General features: G+C 44.5%; 2 protein-coding genes across 2 annotated transcripts in view; one reads left to right on the top strand and one right to left on the bottom strand.

Annotated features, from left to right (window-relative positions):
• Positions 1–5,935, top strand: part of FANCI (FA complementation group I) — a 28,059-nt gene extending 22,124 nt beyond the window's left edge. The window contains exons 27-38 of the mRNA XM_035131317.2: positions 17–133; positions 752–803; positions 1,335–1,462; positions 1,807–1,875; positions 2,030–2,120; positions 2,728–2,909; positions 3,361–3,417; positions 3,527–3,586; positions 3,788–3,874; positions 4,278–4,373; positions 5,240–5,365; positions 5,798–5,935. Coding sequence (XP_034987208.2) covers positions 17–133; positions 752–803; positions 1,335–1,462; positions 1,807–1,875; positions 2,030–2,120; positions 2,728–2,909; positions 3,361–3,417; positions 3,527–3,586; positions 3,788–3,874; positions 4,278–4,373; positions 5,240–5,365; positions 5,798–5,863 — 1,131 coding nt within the window. The 3' untranslated portion in view covers positions 5,864–5,935. The remainder of the gene's footprint in view (positions 1–16; positions 134–751; positions 804–1,334; positions 1,463–1,806; positions 1,876–2,029; positions 2,121–2,727; positions 2,910–3,360; positions 3,418–3,526; positions 3,587–3,787; positions 3,875–4,277; positions 4,374–5,239; positions 5,366–5,797) is intronic.
• Positions 5,936–6,189: 254 nt separating this feature from the next.
• POLG (DNA polymerase gamma, catalytic subunit) overlaps positions 6,190–25,150 on the bottom strand; it is a 35,076-nt gene continuing 16,115 nt past the window's right edge. Inside the window, exons 10-22 of the mRNA XM_060282996.1 lie at positions 24,991–25,111; positions 24,614–24,673; positions 18,938–19,042; positions 18,072–18,232; positions 17,540–17,593; positions 14,502–14,619; positions 13,945–14,080; positions 13,019–13,265; positions 12,053–12,175; positions 10,830–10,998; positions 8,806–9,014; positions 8,031–8,191; positions 6,190–6,328 (exon numbers count right to left, since the gene is read on the bottom strand). Of these exons, the coding sequence (XP_060138979.1) occupies positions 6,264–6,328; positions 8,031–8,191; positions 8,806–9,014; positions 10,830–10,998; positions 12,053–12,175; positions 13,019–13,265; positions 13,945–14,080; positions 14,502–14,619; positions 17,540–17,593; positions 18,072–18,232; positions 18,938–19,042; positions 24,614–24,673; positions 24,991–25,111 (1,729 nt within the window). The 3' untranslated portion in view covers positions 6,190–6,263. The remainder of the gene's footprint in view (positions 6,329–8,030; positions 8,192–8,805; positions 9,015–10,829; positions 10,999–12,052; positions 12,176–13,018; positions 13,266–13,944; positions 14,081–14,501; positions 14,620–17,539; positions 17,594–18,071; positions 18,233–18,937; positions 19,043–24,613; positions 24,674–24,990; positions 25,112–25,150) is intronic.

Below are 25,150 nucleotides of genomic sequence, written 5' to 3'. Positions count from 1 at the left end.
TCCCCCTCCTTCTCAGAGGTCATTAGTGAACCAGCTCAGCAACGCTGATGATGACTTCAGCAGCAAGGAAGCACTTCTGTTAATCAACATCCTTGCAACTCTTTCCAAACTGTTGGAGCCCTCCTCCCTCCAGGTATATACTGCAGAGTGATGCCACTGGCCTGATTCACCAGCCTTTCCTCATGTTTAAGCTGGTCTCTATGTTACATGTAGACCAGCCCTCAGTCCAATCTATCTGATTAAGCTCTTGCTTTTAATATGTATCATTTATTCTCTCTTAACTCTTCTGATCTGCATTTCAACCCACATTGAAAAAAGCTCTCATGGTGGCTTTACAACATAAATGTAAAGGGACCCCTGACCGTTAGGTCCAGTCGTGGATGACTCTGGGGTTGCGGCGCTCATCTCGCTTTACTGGCCGAGGGAGCCGGCATACAGCTTCCGGGTCATGTGGCCAGCATGACTAAGCCGCTTCTGGCGAACCAGAGCAGCGCACGGAAACGCCATTTACCTTCCTGCCAGAGCGATACCTATTTATCTACTTGCACTTTGACATGCTTTTGAACTGCTAGGTTGGCAGGAGCCGGGACCAAACAACGGGAGCTCACCCCGTCACGGGGATTCGGACCACCAAGCTTCTGATCAGCAAGCCCTAGGCTCTGTGGTTTAGACCACAGCGCTACTTGCGTCCAACAACATAAACACTAATAATTCTGTAATGAGAAAAGTCACCCACTCTGTTCTTGTGCAGTTCATGCAGCTGTTATCCTGGACAGTCAAGATTTGCAAGGAAACTAGCCTAGGTAAGATTTCTGACCAGGTAAGACTTCATTCCCCTGCCTCTTAGGCCTTATGACTTCTGCAGCTTAGGTTATCAAATGAAATGTAGCATCCAGATTCAAAGAAAGGGTTAAATAAATTAATGGGAGATAAGGGTACCCAAAGTTGTTTGGCAGAAGTTTGTGCCACTAAACATCTTCATGTGGCCTAATGCAAGTGCAACACTGCTTGGTTTCCTTGCCTTGATTAGGTGGGCTCACATTCTCTTCTTTGTCTCTCCCTTATCATTTTTGGAACTGCGGTCAGAATTATGCCGGTATCAGTGTTTTTTGACAAAAGCAGCATAAATAGCACTTTTTAGCCCTGGTTAGTGAAAAGTATGATAGTGTGGATGTCACGCTAACTTTAATTTGCTTTGAACATGAGAAAATGAGATTAAACAGTCTTACATTTGCAGAAGGCCTGTTAAGAGATGGAATGCTGGGCTGGGCTGTTTGTTGGCCTGACCCAGCCATGGTGTCTCTAAAGCTTACTTGTGTTTTCGCTCTCCGCAGATGATGCCCCTTGCTGCAAGGGCTTGCTAGCCCTGCTGTTCAGTCTGCATGTTCTCATCAAGAGCCCAGGCAGTGTATTGCGTGAGCTTGCCCAGGATATCCATGCTCAGCTTGGGGACATAGACCAGGTAACAGAATCAGTTGGGCCTTTTAGACTGAGCTTATCAGTCTGCATGCACTTGCCAATGCAGAGCTTGTGCGCTTGTTCTGTATCCCCAAATCCCCTTCCTGGATATAGTTGTTGAAAGAATGTAGAATCAGGCTGGTGTAGTGGTTAGAGTGTTAGAAGAGAGAAATTTGGGTTCAAATCCGCATTTAGAGACCAAGCTCACTTGAGTGACACTGAACCAATGACTCCTATCCTACCTCGTGGGGTTGTTGTGAAGATAAAAAGGAATGGTGGAATAAAAAAAATGATAGGTATCTAAATTACTGCTTGTTTCATCTTTTCAATCCCCCACTCCCTGCCTAGGATATTGAAATGGAGCACCAGTCCCACTTTGCTATTGTGAACGCCAAGACAGCAGCTCCTACAGCTTGTGTGAGTTGGTTTGTGTAAAAAACAAAACAAAAAACAACCTAGGTTCAAATTTAATGAAAAGTGATACATAAATGTGACAAATAAATTCTGCTTGGCAATTTCCTGTGGCTGCAAGGCACAATGTGCTATTCAAAGCAATTTCTTTCTCTCTTAGTTACTGATTTTGAGTCGAGCAGAGAAGGTCCTCGAAGAGGTGGACTGGCTGATCAATAAGATGAAAAGTCATTTGGGACTGGAGGCAGCAGGTAAGAGAAAGAACAGCAGTTCTCAAATGCATTGCATTGTCCTATTGCATTGTCTCTTGTTAAGAACAGCTCAGCTGATGATTCCCACTCTCATCCTTATTGTCAAGTCAAGAAAAAACAACACAGGATCAGGGACAAAAGGCCCTTTGGCACATTTTTTAGGAAAAGACCCCAGAGAAACAAGTTTTCATAGGACAAAAAACAGCCCATCTGCCCCAAACATGGTCAACTCAGTGAAATGGTTTGAATTAAGCTCAAATTTGTTAATCAATACAGATGACAGCCACATTCTAGACCAAATGAAATTTCCAAACTGAATTCAAGGACAACACCAAGTAGAGCTTGTTCCAGTAGTGACCAGGATATGACGACCAAGGCCAGCATCTCAAGGAAAAGACACATAAATCAAAGCTGTAAGAAGTGAACTTAATTGATGCTGCTGCTATTTGACCAACCAGGAACTGGGCTTGAACTTGGAACACCTTTAAACTGTACCTGATTTTTAAAGGGGAATGCAAACCCATTCAAACAGGCTATGTACCTATTTCTAGATCTCAAGGACCTTTGTCTGTGTGGTTTTTACCAAGCTTTTTCCTTCCTTTTGTAGATGCCTCTCAAGCAGCAAGCCCAGCCCAGCCTCTGGAAAAGGCAATCATTCTTCAGCTTGGGACTTTGTTGACTGCATACCATGAACTGGTACAAACAGCCTTGCCTCCGGGAAGCTGTGTGGACACACTGCTCAGGAGTGTCAGCAAGATGTACACCACTCTTACAACCCTTGTGAAATATGTGAGTGCTCTTGACCCAAGGCATGAGGTTTGGGTTTGAGGGCCTGATCATCAACTTTCCCTAAGCCCAACTTAGCCTGGGTGTCTAAAAACTGATGATGGGCTACTCTCAGGTAGCCAGTAGTGCATAGATCATGTAAGTTTGTTTCTAAAATATATTACCTGCTATCTAGCCCGACTAATTCATATGGTGGTTTACGTTAGCCTACTTGGGCAGAAAATCCCAGTGGAAGGCCACCACTACTAAGAACACCCTGACTCTTAATAAATTGCTACCTGCCAAATTTCAGTTGAGGGGGTCACTGAAAGTATTATTTCTGTAGGCTCTCTGCTGTTGATCTTAGAAAACACAAATGCTAACAACAGGCAAGGATGCCCAGACCATTTGCATTCTGTAGCAGGGAGTTCCTATGGCTCATATACCATGTCCTCTTGCATTGCTTTTTTTTTAGTATCTCCAAGTATGCCGAACCACAACATGGGCGATTCCAGGACGGCTAGAAAAGCTGGTGGGTGTTACGAGATCCTGTACAATGCCTGTTAGTAGGTGCTGAATAAATGTTTTCTGCTTTAATTCCGGAAGAAAATTCTTGGAATAAGTGGCATTATCTTCTCTAGGTTAGACTCTCTGGCTCCCACTTGACCCCCCAGTGTTATGCCTTCATCACATATGTGCAGGTAAGTCAAAAAGTTGAATTTCCCATTTCACACTCCCAATCCCTAACAGTGCATCTATTAACCTAGGGGAAATGTACACTTCCTGTAAAAGGGGCTTTCTCTTTTTATGAATTGCTCCAACATTGTATACCAGCTTGTTAACCCTCTTAATACAGAGACTCAATCCCCTATCTTTACATGTCAAGCAACTTCTCCTTTCAGAATATCCAGAGTGAAAACTTGAGCATGGCAGGAGAAAAGAAAAAGAAGAAAAAGGACAAGACAACAGCTGAGGTGTCCACCGTCATGGTGAGGATGGTTATTTGTGCCGTACTTTGCCCAGAAATACACTGGACCCTTAGTTATTTGAGTTTCAATGGGGTGTACTTAAAGCCTTAAGTCTCTGCTCCTTCAGTAGCAGAGGATGGCAGCGTAAACTACCACTGAATACTCACAGGTGCAATTTGAATTGTGGAGGACAGATAAAGTTGCACAAATAGCTATGTTTTTCAAGTCAGTTTTGTCACTCAGAGGTCTAATCAAATTCAGAGCATCTATATCTCCCTAAATTTGATTACCTAATTATGTGGATAATACTGACTCTGGAATGAGATTTAAAATGATTGAAAGGCCTACATAGCTATTTACTGTGAGATCCTGTAACTGTGCTGCCGCTGTATTTAATATACTTCCGTTTTCCTTCCCTCTGTAGGCCAAAGTGTTGCGGGAATCCAAGCCAATTCCTAACTTGATTTTTGCCATAGAACAATATGAGAATTTTCTGATCCATCTCTCGAAAAAGTCAAAGGTAACATTCTAAGAATCTAGTCTAAGATCTAGGTAATACAGTAGTCTAAGAATCTAGCTGCAACTTTAGGGCACCTTAGCAATTAACTTCTTAGGATAGCTCAGCTGGTAGAGCATTAGACTCTTGGTCATGGGGCCACACTGGGCCAAAGGATTCCTGAATTCAAGGTGGTTGGATTAGATGCCCCTGTGGTCCCTTCGAACTCTGATTCCATGAAAATCATGCAAGTTAACAGGAAACTGAATTATTATATTGACACTTAAAAAGCTAAGCAGTTCAAATGAAGGACTGTCCCTGCTGAACAGACTACTCATTTATCAAATACATTTTGTAAAATGTAATTGGTAATCTTTATTAAGTACTTTGGTGTAATGAGTCACATCTGTTAGAACCCAAGATGAAACCCAGAAAGGTCTGTGCCTACAGAAAAATAAATACAGACAAATAAATAAATAAAAGTAATGTTAGTAATTTTTTTTTTGTAAATAATTCAACAAATTCCTTCTGTGCTTCAAAGTGCTGTTCATCAGGAATATACTGTAGATCTTAGAATAAGGGACACCTGCTCCTTTATGTATCCAATATTCATGATATTGATTCGGTATGGTCTGAATCACTTTTGGTACAAAAAGTACATGTTTTCACTAGCTTTTTGAGCCTTGACACTGGTTTCACTACTGATATCTTACTATTTGTGTTCTGTAATTTTCAGTATCTAAATGGCTTTGAGGTCACTTGTGATGAAAAGTTGTGTATAAACTTGTTTTTGTTTTTTGTTTTGCTTCTACATTTTAAGTTTTCATAAGCTATGCCTATAAGTTGGTGCAAGCTTTCACTCTGACTACCCTTTGGGCTGCTTGCTGCAGGTCAACCTGATGCAATATATGAAACTGAGCACCTCCCGGGACTTCCGTATCAATGTGTCTACTTTGGAGAGCGCTCTACAGGAACAGAATGATGAAGATAGGGAGAATGAGCCAGCCAACGACCAGGTCAGTAGGTAGTAGACGTTCTAAAAAGATCCAAGCTAGAGCAAACTATTTTCTGCCAATATAAATGTAAATCTGTACTTCCAAGGTGCCTTCTATGAAATTCCTATGAAGCTTAGTCAGTTGTATGCTAATGGTAAATACCCAGTTCTGTACAATGGCAACTTGTTTTGAAGTGTGGGTAATAACCCCTCTGCGTCATCCTGAGTCTCAGCAGCCACTGTGGGGGTGAGGAAGATACATGAATGCTAACAAGATGACAAAAATGAAGAACATGACACTTTTCTAGCAGAAGTTAATTTTCAGAGAAGGTGTTTTTCAGAGTAAAAATTGCTTTAAACAGCAGGTTTTAAAATTGTGTTTCAGTAACTCAGGACTCCTCTGGTGCATTTACTAATAGCTTCGTTTTCCTTCCCTCGTTTTCATCTCTTTTAGAGCACTGCATCTACCCAATCCAACAACAGCCAGGAACCCAAAACTAAGAGGCGACGTAAAAAATAAGAGCTGCCTTGGTCATTCCCAAGTGACTACTGTAGCTTGGTTCTGCTTGCCCTGCGAAGCATTAATGGAGAAAGATGAATGTCTCATTTTTAAGATGGGCTTTAATTAGATTTCTGCTTGCCATACAAGTGACATGCAATTCTCTGAATGCTTGTACCACAACAGGCTACTGAATAACCATCCTGACACAACCCAGTTAAAGTGCAATCTGTCCTTATGGCCCTGTCTGGATGTTCTGTCAGTGATTCATCTTTGCAGCTGTAGCCTGTTTTAATGATAGTCCCAAAGTCTTCTCCCTCTTCTCAGTGAAGAAAGTGCAAATCACAGGGAGTGGGTAGGTCTCCTTGCTTAACCTGCTTCTGGGAGGATTTATTGAGCTGATAAGTTGAAGTCTTGCACCTTATTTTTGTTTCTGCAATGAGCCTTTGGTTATTTTGAGAAGTTGATATATATCAAGAGCATCACCTGAAAGAAATTAAATAGTCATGTTTACACACACACACCCCAGCCACATAACAGATACTGAAATCCACTTTTAAATCTACTTGTTGATCTTGAAATAGCTAGCAAGCTGGGAAGGGAATATAATCAACACCACTTTATTCCAAAACTGCTGATATTACAAGAGAATGGTGGAGAATATTCCCAAATGTAGGACTGACTGCCATTTTTCTAAAATGCATTTTCCCTAAAAGATTTGCTTTAAAGGATTCCTGCCAGAGCTTAATAAAATACATGAACCCTTCTCCTGCAGTGGTTTCTTCTCAACCTGTCGTAGTTGAAACAAAATTGCCATTGCAGCTCAATAATTAACAAGCTTTAGTTATAAGTTGTTTAAACACTCATTAATTCACGCCAATTAAAAAGTGATTATGTCAAGTGCTGAGCGTAATTACTACTTGTGATACAAGATTTCATCTTGAAGTGTTTGTAAGCACTCTGTTATTTACACTGTACCTTTGCACTGTTTCCAGTCAGTGGCTGGATAATAAGCCTAGAGCTGATGGAGTGAGAACAAGCAGTACGGAGGAATGGCTTTCCAATGCAAATGTATCAAAGCAGAATAAAATGTTACATTGGACAAAGAAACAAAGACTGACTGGGACATCCCACAGTTACTGTGAAGATGGAGACTCTCCTTTCCATGGGAAACTAAGGCTGCTGTGCATACTTGAGAGGTTTTCTGCTGGGTAATATGGCTATCTTTCTACATGCACAAAAATGTAAGGCGTTATCATATTGCAGTTCTTGTGGCACCAACACAAACTACAACATAACAACAGCAGGTGGGGTGAGTGAGCCGAGGTGGCCGAGGAAGGCCTTCCCATATTCCCTGTGTCGCCGCTGCCTACTTGCATGTGCGCACACACACAAACACAAGGACGCTCAAGATCCAAATGAGTGAGTGGCCTGGCTGAGTAAGGGCTGCTTGCCATTAAGGGAAGGAGGGTGGAAGCAGCCTTGCAACAGTGATGGAGCTTGTGTAAACAGAGGGGTAGCAGCAACACAAGCAGGAGTGGCAGGCCCAGTGTTACAGAAGCAGATAGGGATCTCCTGTTTGGTCACTCTTTTCTTCCTATGGCGAAGGGAACATGCAAGTGCAAGCCTGGCTCCTGGACTCCCTCCAAGGACAAGGGAGAGGAGAAGGGAGATCCAAGCAGAGCCTTGCTGAACTGGAAGGCTTTAAAAGGACATATTTACAAGTTTTGGGCCGAAACCATATACTGGGGATGGCCTAGTTAGCACATAGAACTATGGCTTAGTGGAAATAAAGTCATGGGTTCCCAAAGTGCAGGTCATGGCTGTTGTGCTCATGCCAGTTTTACTGCTGTGCTTCCCATATTGTATCTGAAGCCAGTCTTGTGGTTTGCCTCACTCTGGACAAACTGGTTCATCCAGAATGAGAGACAAGCTACCCTTCGCTGGGTAGTAGCACAGGAACTATGATCTTCATTCCAGGAACTCACTCATTGGTGCTGAACCATGGTTTGGCTTAGTGTCATATGCAAAGTGGATCAATATATATGGCGTTCCTGGTTTACATGGCTATTCCAACGAGTAGACATAATTATTTATTATTCAGTAGTAGCACAACAGGATTCAGATATTTCTGTGAGAAAAGGAGGTCCTAGCTTCTCTAGAATTAAGAAAGTGGCACAATACTTACCCTGGGGAATGTTGTATCTTCTTTCCATCCCTGTTGGGTTAGATGGAGTGACACAATCCATTGTCACCTCTTTCCTTAAGCACCGATCAATGTCCACAGCACTAAAGAAGGCCACTGACTGAGGCAGATCTTGAATACCCAGTTTATATGAAAACATGCACCTGAAAATACAAGCAAGGCAAGTAGTACAGATTTAGGAAATTCTTCTGAAAGGTGTCAGCTTTTAGTTATCACATCAACTACAAGCCCAAATCCTCACATGCTTTTACAATTCTTTTCCTTTTTTAAAAAAAGACAAACAAACCCAAACTCACCTGAGAGCAGTAGTGCTCTCCCTACTTGTCATTGCCAGCAGCTGATATTCAGAGGCATAATGCCTCCAACAGTCGGGGCATTTTCCCCAGCCAGAACTCACAGGAACATGAGGCAAGGACAGGAGTGACACACCAGTAGAGGATAGTCTATGAAAGCTAGTCATGTGGTTCCTCACATCTCTCAGGTGGAAACAGGGCTTAATACATTATGGGATGGACACCTCATTCACTCTACCCAGAAAAAGTATTTATTGCAAGGATTTGGAGAGCCCCACAACCCCAAAGTTGATATACTATGTCTTCTCTATGTAGATGCTTTCCCAAGTGCTTCATACATTTGCTCTCAGCCATGGAAGGTAGGCTAGTATTATAAGAAATCTTTCAGGCAGTCCCTTATTTTCCAGCTGAACAGATATCCTGAACATTGGCCTGTAGGATGCCATGACAAAAATGGTGCTTACCGTGTAAGGAGGTTTGTGATCTGCAGGGCAAGAGCTGCCCGATAGCGATCCTCACTTTGCACCAGGTATCGCACTTCGTCATGGATGCTGATACAGAACCGTCCATCAATGTTGAACTCCTCAAGGAGCCATTTCATTGACACAAGCATCAGGTGCAGGTAATCTACAGCCGAGCTCTGAACCACCCAGTTTATTCTGCTGGTTACAAACTGGAAGAGAGAGAGAGACTGTTTTCTATTGTAAACTTCTGCTTTTCTTGTTGGCTGCCTACATCTTGAAAAGCATGACCAGCATATCAGTGTACACAAGTACTGAAAACTATTGAGCCCTGATCTTTACTGCACAATATCTGAACATGTTTTTAAGGTGGCTGGGAGCTTGCGCTGCTCATAGAGATACAATGAAAGCACCATAGCTGCCAAGTTATCCCTTTTTTTCAGGGATTTTCCATTATGCTGAATAGGCTTCCTCGCGAGAAAAGGGAAAACTTGGCAGCTATGGAAAGCACTTGGCATGAAAAAGACAACTTGTTGCAAACACTTGATCCACGACATAGCTTGCTACACTACCTACGGATAACCAAAAGCACAACCACCTTGCAAATACAGTGGTACCTCGAGTTACAAACTCCGCTAACCTGGAAGAGTTACCTTGAGTTGAGAACTTTTCCCCAGGATGAGAACGGAAATCGTGTGCCAGCTGCGCAGCGGCAGCAAGAGGCCCCATTAGCAAAAGCATGTCTCTAGTTAAGAACAGTTTCAGGTTAAGAACGGACCTCCGGAAAGAATTAAGTTCGTAACTAGAGGTACCACTGTAACTTTAAGACTTACTAGGTGTACAATTTCTACTATCCAACCTCCTGCAAATACATGTTGCTTTTTTGCTGTTGTTATGTAATAAATTACTAACCCTTGTAGATCTCCCCTGCCTGGTTGTCTAGTGGTGATTTTTACTCACTGCAGGCAGTGAAATCCTGCACTACAGCTCTTGCTCTTCTTGGGAAGGCTGCCAGAATCATTCTCAGCCTTTCTCCACAATCATGGACCTGGAAAGGAATGCACCCCCCCCCACCTGCCTTCAGCATGCACAATCACATCATGTACATGAATATTGGCATGCACTGTGTGGCATGAAGCACATCATGGAGTAATGCCCAACAGCAAACGTTTTTGCTGCACACTCGGCTTCATACAGGCAACTGGACAATTTAAATGAAATATTGTTCCTACATGTTGCTGGTCATTGGCTAGATACCTCCATCTTTCCTTTCCCATTCTTCTAATACAGTGGTGTCTCGCAAGACGAATTTAATTCGTTCCACCGGTCAATTCGTTTTACGAAACATTCGTCTTGCAAAGCACCGTTTCCCATAGGAACGCACTGAAATTTAATGCGTTCCTATGGGCTCCAGGGCACGGGGCGGCTCCGGGAGACGGAGCCGAAGCACGGTGGGTGCTGCTTGCCGGGGCTGCCGCCTCCCGTCTTCCCCTTGGCTCTGGGAAGACAGGCGGGGGCAGCCCCCGGGAAACCAGCTGTAGCGCGGGAAGAAGGCAAAGGAAGATCAGCTGTCAGCTTCCCACGCTGATCTTCCTTTGCCGCCTTCCCGCGCTACATTCTATGGCCGCACTTCGCAAGACAAAGCAGCGGCCATAGAAAACCTCGTTGTCTTGTGAATCCCTCGCGCAACTCAAAACTCTTTCGTCTTGCGAGTTTTCCGTTGTGCGGGGCATTCGTCTTGCGAGGTACCACTGTAACACATTTCCAGGGAACACCCTCACAATGCAAGCTGGCCAACTACTGCTGCCACCAAAACACACTGTATTGAAGCAAGGGCTAGAACAGGCATCCCCAAACTGCGGCCCTCCAGATGTTTTGGCCTACAACTCCCATGATCCCTAGCTAACAGGACCAGTGATCAGGGAAGATGGGAATTGTAGCCCAAAACATCTGGAGGGCCGAAGTTTGGGGGTGCCTGGGCTAGAATTCAGAGTCAAAAGATGAGAGTCAAGAGGGTTCCCTCTCACCTCGCCCTTGACAGCAGCTGGCTCCAATGCTCTGCTGATGTGGCAGCCCAGCACAGGGGTGCGAGGAGATTCTGACATGGCAATGCTTTCCAGTTTATTGAACATTTCAGACTCTGTCCCACTGGCCCACACTCGTCGGTTCACCACATCCCACTTTTTCCTTCGAGACCTGCAATAGGAAGGACGTAAGAGCTGAACTAGCCATTCAGCAACAGACTTCTCTTTAGGGATCTGCCAACGTGCAGGTACCAGGGTTCATGGATTGTGCTTACTCTGTCACCAGCTACCCGCCTCTTGACATTTTTCTCTGCAGCATGGAAAACACATCTGGAACTCTGGCCCACCTATTTCTTCTCCATTAGACATCTCTCTTTCTCCCACTTACATTGCAAAAGTTTTGTAACTGCCTCTACTTGTAGGCCTCACAAATTAAAGCCACCACCCAAAATATAAACACTGGGTCCCGTCCCACTAAGTGCTCAGAGTGGAGAAAGAAAAAACTCAAGTTAAGCAAAAGCAAGGCATTAAAGCCCAGTGATAGAGTTGCTCAGATAAATGCTTTGTCTCAGTAGCAGGCAGGGGGTGGGGCAGGGGGAAGGACTCCTCCCTAAAATCAGGCTTGCCTAATTTGCACAAACTGCCTTGACCATGGATGGGAACAGATAATCTGTTTTGGGTTACTCTCCTTAAGTAAGAGAGAATATCAAAAGTTATCTCTAAAACTTCATCATCTTCTGGAGAAAAGGCCATGGTTGTTCACAATCCAGTTATGTTCTGGTATCCCATAAACCTGCAAAGCACCAGAGACTTTTCTGAAATCCAAAGGAGGACTGAATAGCTACAGCACATATGCCGCCCCACCACCGGGGTGGGGGAGGACATTATGTGGTAATAGGAGGGATAGGCTTCAGCTTCTCAAGGATTTCCATTTTCCAAAACACATTTGTGACCCTTAGGCTAAGCGTGCTTAGTGATACTTAGAAGCCACAAGGATGGCTAAATAATTTTTCCAGTGGCCAGGCTACAGTGGCCCACATAACCTTTTGCCTTTGTCTGTGACCAGCAGGAGAAGGAACTGAGTAAAATGGAGCAGAAGCATGTAGATTTTTGTGGTACGGAGTTTAGATGACCATGGCACAGCATTTTGATTTTTTTAAAAAAAGTTTTATTTTACTTTAGTGCCATGCATAACCTTCCAGTAGAAAACATAGAAAACACCTTACCATTTTCCTGCTTTTTTCTTTATCCTCCGCACATCTTCCAGGGACACAGAACCATCCTCTTCCCTTTCTATGGGGATGCCAAGCTCTTTCGCCAGCCATTCCCCTTCCTCGGACAGATAGCAGCTGTGAGAGAAGAATGGAATAAGAAACCACAGGAGTTGGGAGGGACCCAAAACTGCCAACACAAAACACCCCCAAAGTCCAAACTAAGTAGGGCCTTCAGCATGGCAGTTCGGGCCATAGTTCAAGTTGGAGCCAAACAAGTACTTAGGGAGAGCTAATAGCCTTGGAGGTAAACTGTTTAGAGCTAAATCACATGATCTGGGAAAGAAACATCCCCACTCTCCTCACACAACATCCTCTTATCATCCTGAAAAAGTTGGTGTCATTAGCAAACTTGGGCTCCCCGCTGCTTACTTTTAATTCCAGATCATTTATGAATAAGTCAAAAGCACAGGCCCCCATACCAATTATTGGGGGGACTCCACTTTCTACATCTCTCCATTCTGAGAACTGTCCATCCATTCCCAAGCTCTGCTTCCTGCTCTTTAACCAGTGACTGATCCATAAGAGGACCTCCTAGCTCAGGAGTCTTTGGTGTGGTACTGCACCAAAAGCTTTTTGAAAGTCCAAGTACCCAATGTCTACTTGACCATTGCTATGTTCACTGACATTCTCAAAAACAAGGGAAATACAAATTAGACTGGACTTACCCTAAGGCACCACCAGAGAAGAGCCATTTCCTCCAATGAGAGGGAATGGTTCTTTCCAGATATACAAACTGCAGGCAGTAGTATTTTTAATCACTTATTTGTTGTTTAGAAAGTACACTGCCCAATTAAAAGGAGTGGTTTTAATTGACCAAAGCTTTTTTAAAATCAAGGTTGGAGCAATTACTACAGAGCACGAACATGATACTATCCAACTGATTAATCAGAGGTGGGCTCTTCCCCAAGCGCGTCTTACCGCCGAATCCCTTTCGTAGCAACATACAACTGGCGAGCCTTTTCACTGGCCTGTTGCTGTGTCAGGCGATGATTGAACTGCATGAGGAGGCGCTCTGCAAAGGGCTGCCCTGCCCCATAGATGCGCCCATAGTTGAACACTTTGGCATGTTCTCGGCTGATCCCCACTGTGGAGGCCGTCTTGCTGTGCAGGTCTGTGGCATTGCTCTTCTTCCCCTGAAGGGTCATCCAGCCAAAAGCTGTGCTGCCTTTGGTGGGGAAAGAAGAGGTTAGTGTGGTCTTGAAGTGGGTGTGATAAAAGGGAGCTTGGAGTGAAACGGGGCCAAGTGTATCTCCGAAATTCTGTACAGGAACAAAATATGGCACTGGATACAAAATGGAGCTTAGAACCTCAGATTTCAATTAAAAACAAGTTTGTAGTCCTTATGGTTGCCTAGGTACCATAATGCACACTGTCGGACAAGGGTACTTGCGGGATGCTACACTGTTGCTCCAACTGTTCAGCCAGGGCACAAGCTTGGAAAAAATGACAGCTATGAAGCTGCCAGAAGTGTGTGTGCATGTGTATTCTGTGCACCTTAGGAGCTTCTGTAAGTGTCTGCTTTTGTCAATAAAGAATTAAACTGCGAGCCATTTGTCCTCCTTGGCTGAGTGAGCTCAGGACACAAATATATGGGAGTCTCTAGACCCTTATAAATTATTTTAAAGAGATATGTTGGTCTGAAGGCAGAAAAGTGGAATTTCTAATATGCAGTTTCTTTACTCACTGTACTGTAAAATTTTATAATAAAAAACTGTATTTCAAAACAGCATTAGCTATGATAGCTGAACAGAGCTTTCACATTCCCAGGCAGTAAGTATTCCCCTGACTACCAGCTGCTGAAGGAATAGACAGGGGAGGGGGGTGTTGTGAGTGGAAATGCTCACCATGCATGCCGGCAAAATGAGCTTCTCCCAAGACAGCTGCTATCCAAAGTTCCTGGGAATCCACATCAGCTCCAACTAGATGGTAGCCAGAAGGGGCCTGGACCATAGCTTTCAACTCACTGCCCACCCGGTCAGTCTGCAGAACACAGAGAACATAAGAAGATTCCTGCTAGATCAAACCAAAGACCCACCTTGTCCATCACTGTGTTCACACAGTGGCTAAGCAGGCCCAGAGTGCAATAGCACTCTCCTGCTCATGGATATATTATTACAGAATCTTCTAGTGATAGCCTGAGCTTGTAACTGGAAATCAATGCTCCAAAACTTGAAATAGCTAATTAACTAATTGGACTTTGTAGTAATGAATAAACGAACCGATAAATTATGTTTGCCAGAATGACTTCTCTATTCCTGTAAATTAGCCAAAGGTGTCTATTTCTTATAGACTGGAATTCTCATTATGGACAAGAAAAGCAGGATGGACATATCTTTGGGCAACTGTATTTCAGTTTCTCTCTCTCAGTAAGAATAAAAAGCATTAGAAAATCCATACATACTCTGGCATTACTGGCTGTCAGCCAGGTGGGCTCCACAGCTCGACGAGTTATTGTCCCGGCAGTTACCACCTGTGGCAGGATGGCTCCATAGCTATTCTCCTCGTCATAGTCTGGGTGCCTACAGAAACATCAGGGTGAGCCCATTTCATATAACATGAGGAAGCCAGCCTTGCTAGTGATCAAGTAGCTACTTGACAGGAACAGCTAAGACTGCAGGTAAACCCAGGGCCGTCTTGAGCAGATCGCGCGCCCTGGTGCTGAGGGGCGGAGATCGCTCCGCCGCCCGCCCCGCCCTCGCAGGGCGCAATTGGTTTCCGCGCGGCGGGCCAGCGCCCAGCTTACCAGCCCCGCGCCATGGTGCACTGCGCCACTGGGGGTCTATGAAGAGCCGGCCCTGGGTAAACCAACACATCCTACAGAGGCCAAGGGTTCTAAAAGATTTTGCTGGAGTAACTGTGAACATTTATCACTCTTAACTGGCTGTTATTCTTCAGGTAATATACATCTTTGCTATTTGCTTGGAAACCAATAACCTGGTGGAGATTCGTGAAAGGACACAGAACTTATTCCAAGTCAGGCTACAAGCCCATCTAGACTTATGGAATAGCAGCATACAAAAGGGAAAAAGGGTGAAAGGTCCCCTGCCCAATAGCAAAGACATGGATGGCCATCTGTCAGGGATTTTTTAACTGTGGTTCCTGCATTGCAGGGGGTTGGACTAGATTGCACTTGTGGACCCTTCCAACTCTACCATTCTATGATTCTTTGAGTATCAGCTGCTCTCCCAAAACAGAATCCTTTTACTTTCACAGCCCAGGTAATTTACAGCTTGGCTACACATTACACTTGCCAGGGGAGAGAAGCCTGAACATGCATAAACTCTGTCTGCTGACAGCTCAAAAGATTCTCCAGCAAAAGGCAGGAAAAGCGGGAGGCGATACAAATCAGATAGCGAAACAGGGCTGCTATTTTTCAGCAGGAGTTGGACGGAAAAGGGGAAACTGAGATGTAGTAGTACAATAGAAACAAACAAAAACGCTGCTTCTGTGAGCAGCCACCTATGCAACTTGCCATGGGCGTAGGCAGGGGGGCAGGAGGGGGCAGCTGCCCCCCCCCAGAAGCAAAAAATTAATGTATTTTACAGACCATAACCAGCACTTTTCCCCTCCAAAAACTGAAGTTGAAAGGGCTTTGCTTTAGCAAGAGCAGCTAAGTCTCCGCTTGCTGGGGGGGGGGGGCACACAGCTGTAACAAAAACACATCAAATAAATAAAGCAAAGTGGCTACCAGTAGTTAAGCAGTTGAGACAATAGAGCAGATATCCCCAGGCAAGATTCGATAGCTGACCACTTCACCCTATTGTTCTTCAGTGGGACTTGTTAATGAGCATTCAGGAATCGCATTAAGAGTTCTATTGGCGATTTAATGAGGGTGCAGAGGATTCAATTTGACTAAGGTGGCTCTGCAAGGCTAAAAGGAAGTGAATCGCATTAAGAGTTCTATTGGCGATTTAATGAGGGTGCAGAGGATTCAATTTGACTAAGGTGGCTCTGCAAGGCTAAAAGGAAGTGAATAAGAAGCTGTAGCTTTGACAGACACAGTGATGTTTAGAAAAAGCAGTGGTGTTCCAGTCTGCCCCTCCTCCTGCATCTGCATACTGTAAATCAGGGGTGGCCACCTCCCAAGAGACTCTGATCTACTCACAGAGTTTAAAACTGGGAGTGATCTACCCCCTTTTGGGGGGTCCAGGTCAAAGCTGTTGAGTTTTTTTTTAAGGAAGGGAAGCCCTGTTTCTTGGGGTTTAGGTCAAACTTGTTGAGCTTCTTTTAGGAGGGAGGGAGGCCCATTTTTGTTTAGGGCTTCAGGTCATAGTTCAACTTTTTTTAGGGAGGAGGAACATTTTGGGTGAGCTTTTTTTAGGGGTGCCAGTGACCTACCAGTGATCTACCACAGGCAACCAGTTATCTACTGGTAGATCACAATCTAGCTGTTGGACGTGCCTGCTGTAAATCAAGCAGAGAGAAAGCTGCTTACAAGGCTCCTGTACAGGCGTACCGGTATCTTCCTCTTGCTGCAGAGTTCCAGCATCACAGCGTCACCCAGAGGCACCCACAAATATGAGTTATCCCTCTCTCTATTTCTTCCTTCCTTCCCTCCCTCTTCCATCCTTAATAAAATACTGGGAGGGGGGCAGATAAGCCCCACATAGAAAGCCCATCAACATGGGGGGGATGACTCTTTCAAATACGGTATTTACCAGTAATTTGGGGGGGGAGGCACCTAGGCCTCTAGGAGGTGGCTGCTATGCCTAGGAGTAGGACAATTCAAGAAAGCAGAATGATGCAAATGCTATGGTAATATATCAATAGAATCATAGAATTGTAGTCGGAAGGGACCACAAGGGTCATCTAGTCCAACCCCCTGCAATGGAGGAATTTTTTCCTAAGGTGGGGCTTGAACCTACGACATGGTTGAAATATTATGCTGATATGCAGCAATGCCTCAGAGCCGTCATGGCTGCGGCCGTGCCTTGCCTCGCCCTCGCCTGCCCTGCCACCCCCTCTCGCCTGCCCGACTCTCCCGTCCTCTCCAGCCAAGCAGGGTAGCCGCCAACGCTGCTAGCCCCAGAAGCACAAGGTCGCTGCTGCCGCCGCCACCAACATGATGTCATCGGGCCCGCTGGCCCTGTAGCCCCACCCACATTCCCACTTTGTGGCCCCTCCCCTCCCGTGCCTTGGCCCCGCCCCTGAACGACCATGGCTAGTCCCCCCTAGTTTTGATCCTGGCTACGCCCCTGCAATTTGCCAGTCTGATTTGTAAGACTGAATATCTTTGAAGAATGAGCAGAAAAACAGAAAAGTTTGGAGCCTAGACACACACCCTACTCCCAGAGACCAGAAGAGACTAGTGAACGCATCCCTAATATTATTATTATTATTACTGTTGTTGTTGTTGTTGTTATAAATCACTTTGGTAACTAAAGTTGGCTGAAAAGTGGGGAAGAAATAAAAGGAAAAAGAACATCTCTGTATGTGTACCTGGTCACAGATCGAGGCAGCTCTCCTCTCTTCAACCACACCACCATCTGGGAACTGACAAAACAAAAGGGAAACAAACTTCAGAAAGCAAACAGCAGAAGCTAAATAACTAATGTCTTACATTGGCCCTTGTCTCCTTGCCTGAGCACACCAAGTTCCAAGCCCTTAGCAGGCCATGAAAGGAAGAATTGAGCTGGGCTAGCATTTTATCCAGGGCTCAACAAGCCCACTAATAAGATTGAACTATACCAAGCACACACACACACACACCTCAAAAAAGAAACCTACCTCCCCGGAGCTCTTAGCAAATTGAAGATGATTCAGGGGAGGGGCTCCTCTCATGTTGCAGAGATTAAAATTTAAAGATTGGAGTAAAGTATACAAGATGAATGGTTCATGGCACAAGAAGCACATTTACCTTGGTACTGAAAGCAGAACTTGAATTATCAACATACAGCATGGAAGCATGGAGTAAAGTCTGTCATGCAGTTCTGCAGACTGGTAATTTAATTCAAAGGAAGTCACACCTCACCTGATTCTTTTGTGAGCATTTCTCCAAAAGGAGATCTTCTTGTTGATTTCAAGAGCTTGTGTCCCTTCTGTGGCCCCTATGCCAGCTTTCAGGGTGCCATCCTCCATTTTGGGCAAAAAATCCTTAGCAAATGGGCTTCCAACGTTGTTTTCATTCCCATCCTTTTAACAGCAGGAGATGGAAGTTTGCTTTAGCTCAAGGTATCGGTTATAAAACAGGATTAGCCGGCATAAAACCCTCCTCCCTACTACATACAAAGTTGCCTTACAGAAACCCTTAACGGTCCAGTTCAGCAGCATCTATTCTGACCAGCAGCGACTCCGACAACTGGATTATGGCCTCCTTAACACTTGTGAAATGTTAAAGAAGCAATGCCTTGGAGCATGGGTAGGATGCAATTCCTTTCCCAAGGAACAATCTTTAACACAACTCAGCACATCTGTCAATAGGGATAAAGACTTCTAGGTCACAAGCTGCATTTTCCAGGCCGATTTGAACACTTGGCACCTCTTGCACATACTTTGTTTTATTCAGGAAAGAAATATTACAGTACATTTCCAATAGAATTTAATAAGAGGCTTCATTTCAGTGGCAAAGGTGCATAGCCTTGAGAGGTCTATAAAACCATAACTACACTCTTATTTTTTCCCCTACAAGGATATTAGAAAAAAGAAAAATAATCAAGTGGGGGAAAATTAGTGTATACTCAAGGGGGTGGGGGGATGTTCCCTGTGTGGTGTGTAACATCCTCCATACATCACAGACACTTTCTTGCATACACACTTTCATGCATTTCTGATTTTAAAATTCAATTAACTGAACTTGAATCATCAATTTATTTCTGTATACAAGAAATTCCTGCTCACCTTGTGAGGTAGCCTGAAAAACCAGCACCCAGGGATATTGACCTCATTGTAAGGACCATTGCCATGGTGATAATCAGGATGACTTTTTGAATGCTCCAGTTCATTCTGTTGGCAAACCAACATAGGGTTAGTTGGACCTGAATGTACAAGGATGTACAAGAAAACAAAATAGACAACTCAAGATGTAGGAATGCCCCATCTCATAAAGGCAAAGCAAAAAGCGTTTAGAGAAGCATTCTTGATTAGATATCTGAATGATGTTTTTACCATCCATGCCAGCAGGGCCTCATCCACCTCTGTCATATTTAAGAGGAACAGTCACCAAAAAGTTGGGAAAATAGATCCCTCTCAATCTTTCTAGGAACTCTTGATGTTGCTCTCAAAATTCTGCAATGCTTGATGCCACCAATTTGCTATGGTTCCTCCCCTCCCATTATATCTAAGGGTTGCTGGACTAGACAAAGGGTTTGGGGCATTTGGGAACGCTCTTCCTACTACCTCCCTGTGACAAATTGAAGCACTTTTAAAATGTTTATTTCTGCCCGGCTGGCAAAGAGTTAACCCACCTCCAGCCTGACTGGCATAGAACTCTGATGGGGGCGGGACGGTGCCCGGTTTGAAAGGAGGGAGAGTCGGTTTGGTCAGTGAGGAGGGAGAGGGAGGAAGGTGTGAGGTGATGTTATGTGGTGGCTTGTATGAAGACAGTTAAGAGGCTAGGAAAACTTAAAGTTAAATGTTTGACTGAGTTTATTTTGTACAACTGGAACAAAGCTATTTAATAAATGACACGTTAAAGAATCACTTATGTTGTTAACACAATAAAACTTCATCTCTGTTTTTGCCAACAAGAGGTCCGTCTGTATTTTTCCAGCGAGGTACCAGGACTCACAGCCGTGGTGACTCAAGAGAGGGCAAAACTCACCTCAGGCAGGGAGGTGGTGGTTTGTGTCCTGAAGTTACACGGAGGAGGCTTAGGAGGGTAACCGGAGGTGCCAAGAAGTTGCCAGAGTGCATAGGGCAAACTTCTACAGTGGGGGAATCCGACTGAGGGAGACCCTGTACTGGAGGCAAGAGGTTATTCCTGGGGGACAGCCTAGAGTTTCTTAAGGTACCAGGTCACGCAGGCTGGAAGGCTCTCCTTACTTAGAAACCCATTAGTAAAAGGGGTTTATTTTTGAGGCGGCAGGACCAGAGGGTGGGTGTTTTCCCCTCTGGATTCCTGTGTCGCAGTGATAGTAAGGCAGAGTGGGACCAGGGTCGTCACATTTTTGGTGGCAGCGTCGTGATCGAAATTCAAAGCTCACGCGCCTAGTTTGGTTTGAGTCTGTCAGGATTTTCCTGTGAGGAAAATGACTCACGTAAGAAAACCCAGAGAGGCAAAAGGAGATGAAAGAACGGAAGGGGCTGAGGGAAGCCCAGGTTCTGAGGTAGAACTGATGAAACTACGAATTGAGATGGCCCGAATTGAAGCTGAGAGGGAAAAGATAGCAGCTGAAAGTGAGAGGGAAAAAGCCAGAATTGAAAGTGAGAGAGAAAAAGCCAGAATTGAAGCTGAGAGGGAAAAGATAGCATCTGAAAGTGAGAGGGAAAAAGCTAGAATTGAAGCTGAGGAGAGAATGCAGTCCGAGAGGTTAAGGGTTCAATTAGAACAGGACAGAATGAAGCTTGAAGAGATACGTTTGCGATCAGAATTAACTAGTAGCCCAGTTAATAATGATAGTATCGCAATTAATTTAAAAAGGTTCCCCAAATTTGGAAAAGACGATAATGTCGAATCGTTTCTATTTACCTTCGAACGCGTTTGTGTGGAATTTCAAATACCTGAGGAGAACTGGATGCTTTATTTAAGACCTCAAATTTGTGGGATACTAAGTGAAATTTATGCTGACCTGAGGGAAGAAGAGCTGTCAAGTTACCAAGTATTTAAGCAAAGGGTCAGGGTTCGATGTGGACTCACGGCTGAACAAAGCAGAAAGGCTTTTCGTGAGGCAAAAAAGGAACATAAAGAGACTTATGCCCAACTAGCTAGCCGCTTAGATAAATTACTTGACAGATGGATTCAAGGGAGTGGAGTGAAGGACTTTGATGAGTTAAAACAATTAATTTGTTTAGAACAATTTTTTAAGCAAATCCCTAGCAATTTACGTTGGTTCTTGAGGGATAAAAAACTGAAAACTGTGGCACAGGTTGCCGAGGTCTTAGACGAACTACAAGGAGATTTCAATGAAATAGCATTCCCAAAACACTCACAGAAGGGTAATCCATGGAGAAACAGAGAAAATAAAGACAGGCAAGAAAATTTTCCTGTCAGGGAATCAGTTTCTGACAAGACAGGGTCTAAGAAAATCACTTGTTTTTTCTGTAATCGTGAGGGCCATGTACGTGCCAGGTGCCCCCTGCTGGTTAAGTCGCAAACTACACCTTCTGCAGCTAAACAAGTAAAACTGGTAATGCAGTCTCAGGAAAATAGCTCGCCTCAGACAGAAGGCTCAGAGAAAGCGGACAGTCCAGCTGAGACTACTTCTAAGGTCTTGCAGGTCTGGAGGGCTGAGCAGGAGTGCAACCAAGATTACATGGAGCCAATTGAATTAAATGGTCAGGTTTTTTTAGGTTTGAGGGACACAGGAGCAGAAGTCTCACTTGTTAAATCCCAATTTGTTCCAAAGGAGCAGTACCTCAAGGGTCAGTCCTATAGTTTAAAAGGCATATGGGGCCCACATTTTGAAGTACCATTAGCTGAAGTTGATATTACCTACAAAGGATTTTGTGGCAAGTGGAGAGTAGGAATCCTAAATGAGTTGGAGGTACCCTTTTTAATAGGGAATGACCTAGCTAGTCAGAAGCACCGTATTCAAGTGATAACTAGGTCACAGTCTCAAGTCACTGAGAGTAATCCTCCTGCAGTTATAGAGTCACCCATAGAGCCTGGTGAGGATGAAGGGCTGATTAGCGTGCCAGTGGTCCAGGAGCACGGTGCCCAATTCTTGAGTGATCAAAAAGAGGATGAAACTATAAAAGAGCTGTGGGGTAAAGCACAAAGTCCTACTGCAGAAGTAACTGTGGAGAACCCCTGCTTATTTACCACCATTGAGGGAAGACTGTATAGAATTTCTAGGAGGAGGAAAACTGCTGCGGTTTGGGAAAGGAAGAAACAGTTAGTGTTGCCAAGAGCTTACCGGTTGCAAGTGCTACAAATGGCACACGACGCACCCTCAGCAGCGCATCTAGGCATTAGAAAGACTAGTGATAGAATCCAAGCAAGATTTTACTGGCCTGGGATGGGCAAAGACATCAAAGAGTATTGCAAGTCCTGTGTGATCTGCCAAAAAGCAGGCAAAAGAGCGGACAAAACGCGAGGCTTGTTACAGTCTATTCCCGTAATTACTGAGCCCTTTTCCAGAGTAGGAGTGGACATCCTCGGGCCTATCTCCAGAGTTACAAAAAGTGGGAATAAATTTATTTTATGCCTCGTGGATTATGCTACGCGCTATCCAGAAGCAATACCTCTGAAGGACATTGACTCAAAGACTGTAGCAAAAGCCCTCATGTCGGTGTTCTTAAGGCTTGGATTCCCCAAAGAAATTATAACAGATTTAGGGACATCCTTCACGTCCAAGACCATGGAAGAGCTTTTAACTCTTTGTGGAATTAAGCATGTTAAAACTACGGCTTATCATCCACAGTCGAATGGCTTGACGGAGAAATTTAATTCGACCCTGAGCCGGATGCTAAAGACCTATTCCATCAATCATCCTAACGACTGGGATGAGAGGCTGCAACACTTCCTATTCGGTTATCGCGAAGTGCCGCAGGAGAGCACAGGGTTCAGTCCTTTTGAACTCCTATTTGGACGACAGCCACGAGGACCCCTAGACTTGATGAAAGCAGCGTGGTCGGGGGAGGAGCAGATCGACAGCCCTGATGTTGTGACGTATCTACAGGAGCTGCAGAGCGACCTTCAAGAGCTACGGGAGCAAGCTGCTCACAACTTGCAGCAGGCACAGCGTCGACAGAAGCAGTGGTATGATGCACACGCAAGAGACAGAACTTTCCAGCCTGGTGACAGTATGCTCGTGTTAAGAACAAGACGTCGAAAGAAGTTGGAGATGTCGTGGGACGGTCCCTTCAAAGTGGTCGAGAGGATATCTGCGGTGAACTATTTGGTAGAGTTAGATGGGGAAGGGAACCGATGTAAGAATTTTCATGTAAATTTACTTAAGCCTTATTTTGACAGAAATAAGTTGGTGTTGCAAGTAAAGGGGAAGGTGACCCAAGGAATTCATTTAACTGGATGGGGAGAGCTAAGTAAGGGCACAACTCTAGCAGAGGTGTCATTCGATGAAAGTCTGACCCCAGAGCAAAAGGAGCAGTTAAAATTAGTCCTTGCTCAGTTTGCTCAGATCTTCTCAAACATCCCAGGGAGGACCAACCTAGCAACTCATGTAATAGACACAGGGTAAGCACATAAGTGGGAAGGAAAACATCATAGCGGACGCCTTATCCAGGTATTTTTGAGAGGTATACGATGGTGCAAATTATTATATGAAACGGTGATAACCCTAGCAGAACATTTGTGCTTAGGCGTTATAATCTGACACATGCCAAACGGGGTTTATCTGTGTACAAGTTTATGAGATGTTAATTTAGTTGACTTTGTAATATGAATGTTATAGAATGCATTGAAGTATTTTTGACCCCAAGCCCATTGCTTTGGCATTGCTCTAGTTAATTAAGAGCAAGCCGACGCAATGTCTTTGTGGTGGGGGAAGATATGTGACAAATTGAAGCACTTTTAAAATGTTTATTTCTGCCCGGCTGGCAAAGAGTTAACCCACCTCCAGCCTGACTGGCATAGAACTCTGATGGGGGCGGGACGGTGCCCGGTTTGAAAGGAGGGAGAGTCGGTTTGGTCAGTGAGGAGGGAGAGGGAGGAAGGTGTGAGGTGATGTTATGTGGTGGCTTGTATGAAGACAGTTAAGAGGCTAGGAAAACTTAAAGTTAAATGTTTGACTGAGTTTATTTTGTACAACTGGAACAAAGCTATTTAATAAATGACACGTTAAAGAATCACTTATGTTGTTAACACAATAAAACTTCATCTCTGTTTTTGCCAACAAGAGGTCCGTCTGTATTTTTCCAGCGAGGTACCAGGACTCACAGCCGTGGTGACTCAAGAGAGGGCAAAACTCACCTCAGGCAGGGAGGTGGTGGTTTGTGTCCTGAAGTTACACGGAGGAGGCTTAGGAGGGTAACCGGAGGTGCCAAGAAGTTGCCAGAGTGCATAGGGCAAACTTCTACAGTGGGGGAATCCGACTGAGGGAGACCCTGTACTGGAGGCAAGAGGTTATTCCTGGGGGACAGCCTAGAGTTTCTTAAGGTACCAGGTCACGCAGGCTGGAAGGCTCTCCTTACTTAGAAACCCATTAGTAAAAGGGGTTTATTTTTGAGGCGGCAGGACCAGAGGGTGGGTGTTTTCCCCTCTGGATTCCTGTGTCGCAGTGATAGTAAGGCAGAGTGGGACCAGGGTCGTCACACTCCCCAATCAGATGAGCCCCTCATTCAGGCTTTTGCCCAGCACTCCCATTATCTACTACTCAAAGCACACAGGTTTAGGCAATACATGAATACTGATTTTCTCTCAATTACTGTCTTTCTCTCAAGGAGGTATACCATTACCTCACTAATGGTTACAGGATCTGAATCCATCTCCATCTCCGCACGGCTGAGCTCTTCAACCTGGCATAAGGGAAAGAGATCTCTTTAACAGCTAAGCTCATTCTCTCCTCCCACATCTAATCATTTTCCTGATCCCCATCTGACCAAGGAGGTCTTTCCCAAGTGAGAAAAACAAAAACTCTTTGTGTGTAGAAACCTAGCTTAGCTTCATCCTTGACATGCTAGTTTTCTGTATCCAGTGAGTTTTCTTTTTAATATGCAGAGAAATCACGTATGCAATGCCTTTACCAGTTACCTGAAGTTGTACAGTTTAGCAAAAACTGCACCACATAATTCTACTGATCATGTATCACAGCTCTGAGACACACAATTGGTACCTTATGCCAGAAAGTGCTATTTTCTGTTAACATGAGCTCTTCTTCCAGCGTGGTGTCCAGTGAGATAGGTTGCTCTTTGCCTTTCTCCTTGCAGTGTTCCCGGTACAGATGCTCAATAACCCTACGGTTAAGGGGAAAGTAATTTTGCTTTCACTGAATT

The sequence above is a fragment of the Zootoca vivipara genome, chromosome 14, assembly GCF_963506605.1.
Source record: "Zootoca vivipara chromosome 14, rZooViv1.1, whole genome shotgun sequence".
NCBI classification, from domain to species: Eukaryota; Metazoa; Chordata; class Lepidosauria; order Squamata; family Lacertidae; genus Zootoca; species Zootoca vivipara.
This window is presented reverse-complemented; position numbering and strand designations above follow the sequence as displayed.